General features: G+C 54.7%; 1 protein-coding gene across 1 annotated transcript in view; it reads right to left on the bottom strand.

Moving 5' to 3' along the window:
• The window catches only part of Casc1 (cancer susceptibility 1), a 47,410-nt gene that overhangs the window by 34,984 nt on the left and 10,445 nt on the right, over positions 1-1,981 (bottom strand). The window contains exon 5 of the mRNA XM_026787952.1: positions 381-482. Within this exon, the coding sequence (XP_026643753.1) occupies positions 381-482 (102 nt within the window). The remainder of the gene's footprint in view (positions 1-380; positions 483-1,981) is intronic.

Here is a 1,981-nt window from a genome sequence, read left to right on the forward strand (position 1 = left end):
GTGGTCCCAGACTGCAGTTCCCTGTGGTCCCCGTGGTCCCAGACTGCAGTTCCCTGTGGTCCCCGTGGTCCCAGACTGCAGTTCCCTGTGGTCCCTGTGGTCCCAGACTGCAGTTCCCTGTGGTCCCTGTGGCCCCAGACTGCACCAGACTGCAGTTCCCTATGTTCCCTGTGGCCCCAGACTGCAGTTCCCTGTGGTCCCCGTGGTCCCAGACTGCAGTTCCCTGTGGTCCCCGTGGTCCCAGACTGCAGCTCCCTATGTTCCCTGGGGTCCCAGACCGCAGCTCCCTATGTTCCCTGGGGTCCCAGACTGCAGTTCCCTGTGGACCCTGTGGTCCCAGACTGCAGCTCCCTCGCGGCCCCAGAAGGAAACAGCCTCACCTGGGACAGCGCTCTGGTTTCCCGCTTCAGTTTCTCTGCCTCAGGAAAACAGCCCTCTAGCAAAGTAAGCTCTTCAAATTCTTCGTTTCTCCTTTCAAGGTCCTGTGCAGAAGGAGGGCTACAGTGATTGCTTTCCCGTTAGCTTTACATTTCACAAGGGGCATTTAAAACCCGTGTGGATGAATATATAGTTCCCAAATGGACTAAAGCTGCTAACATGGAGACAGCCTGAAGCCGTAGCTTCAAAGTGGGATCTCAGATGTTTGAGGGGCCTCTGGGATCTGAGAACCAGCTCTGGGAGCGAGTCCTTACCCCTACAGTGCGTGGTACAGTCTCAGCAGGAATCAAGGCAACGGCCGGAAGCTGCGCTAGCTTGGGGGCTGGAGAGAGAGGCCGCTGCACACAAGACCATCCTGACAGAGGGCAGAATTGAGTCTCCTAGATCCTCCCCCTAAGAAGCAGATAGTTTACACTTTGTGTGACAGAATGGGAAGAAGGCGTTGAGAACTGTTGTGCACACCAAAGGCAATGGTGTCCTGAGAAATCGTCTCTATAACTGAGGGTTTCGGTAGATATGCTCCCATGTATGAACTAAACACAACAGGTCAAGGATATAAATCAAATATCTGTTTGGAGACAAAGTTCAGCATTTAAACAAAGAATTGACAAAAAAAAAAAAGCTACATCTGTAGAACAGCAAATCTTTCAAAACTTCTGATTGACTGGCAGCGACACAAACCCCTGCAACTTTTTCCTTGAGACAGGGTCTCACTCTGTAGCCTTGGATGTCCAGAACATGTAATAAAAACTAGGCTACCTCTGCCACCTGAGTGTGGGGATTCAGGTGTGGCATGTGCCACCACACCTAACACATATGTGATATTTTGATAATGGAGAATAAGACACATCAACATTTGGAAGTAAGCAACCAATATGTTCTAAGAAACAGCCAGTGTTACACATCAGTGCTTGGAAATCAGCTCTGTTGGCGGGCAAGAGCAAGGCTTGGTTGCCAGGGGTGTGTGCCCACTAACGGGGGGTGTGCCCACTAACGGGGGGGTGTGTGCCCACTAACGGGGGTGTGTGCCCACTAACGGGGTGTGTGCCCACTAACGGGGGGTGTGTGCCCACTAACGGGGGTGTGTGTGCCCACTAACGGGGGTGTGTGCCCACTAACGGGTGTGTGCCCACTAACGGGGTGTGTGCCCACTAACGGGGGGTGTGTGCCCACTAACGGGGGGTGTGCCCACTAACGGGGGGGTGTGTGCCCACTAACGGGGGTGTGTGCCCACTAACGGGGGGTGTGCCCACTAACGGGGGGTGTGTGCCCACTAACGGGGGTGTGTGTGCCCACTAACGGGGGAGTGCGCCCACTAACGGGGGGGTGTGCCAACTAACGGTGGTGTGTGTGCCCACTAACAGGGCTGTGTGCCCACTAACAGGGCTCTGTGCCCACTAACAGGGGTGTGTGTCCACTAACAGGGGTGTGTGCCCACTAACGGGGCTGTGTGCCCACTAACAGGGGAGTGTGTCCACTAACAGGGGAGTGTGCCCACTAACAGGGGAGTGTGTCCACTAACAAAGGAGTGTGCCCACTAACA

The sequence above is a fragment of the Microtus ochrogaster genome (genome assembly GCF_000317375.1).
Source record: "Microtus ochrogaster isolate Prairie Vole_2 chromosome 14 unlocalized genomic scaffold, MicOch1.0 chr14_random_2, whole genome shotgun sequence".
In the NCBI taxonomy this organism is placed as follows: Eukaryota; Metazoa; Chordata; class Mammalia; order Rodentia; family Cricetidae; genus Microtus; species Microtus ochrogaster.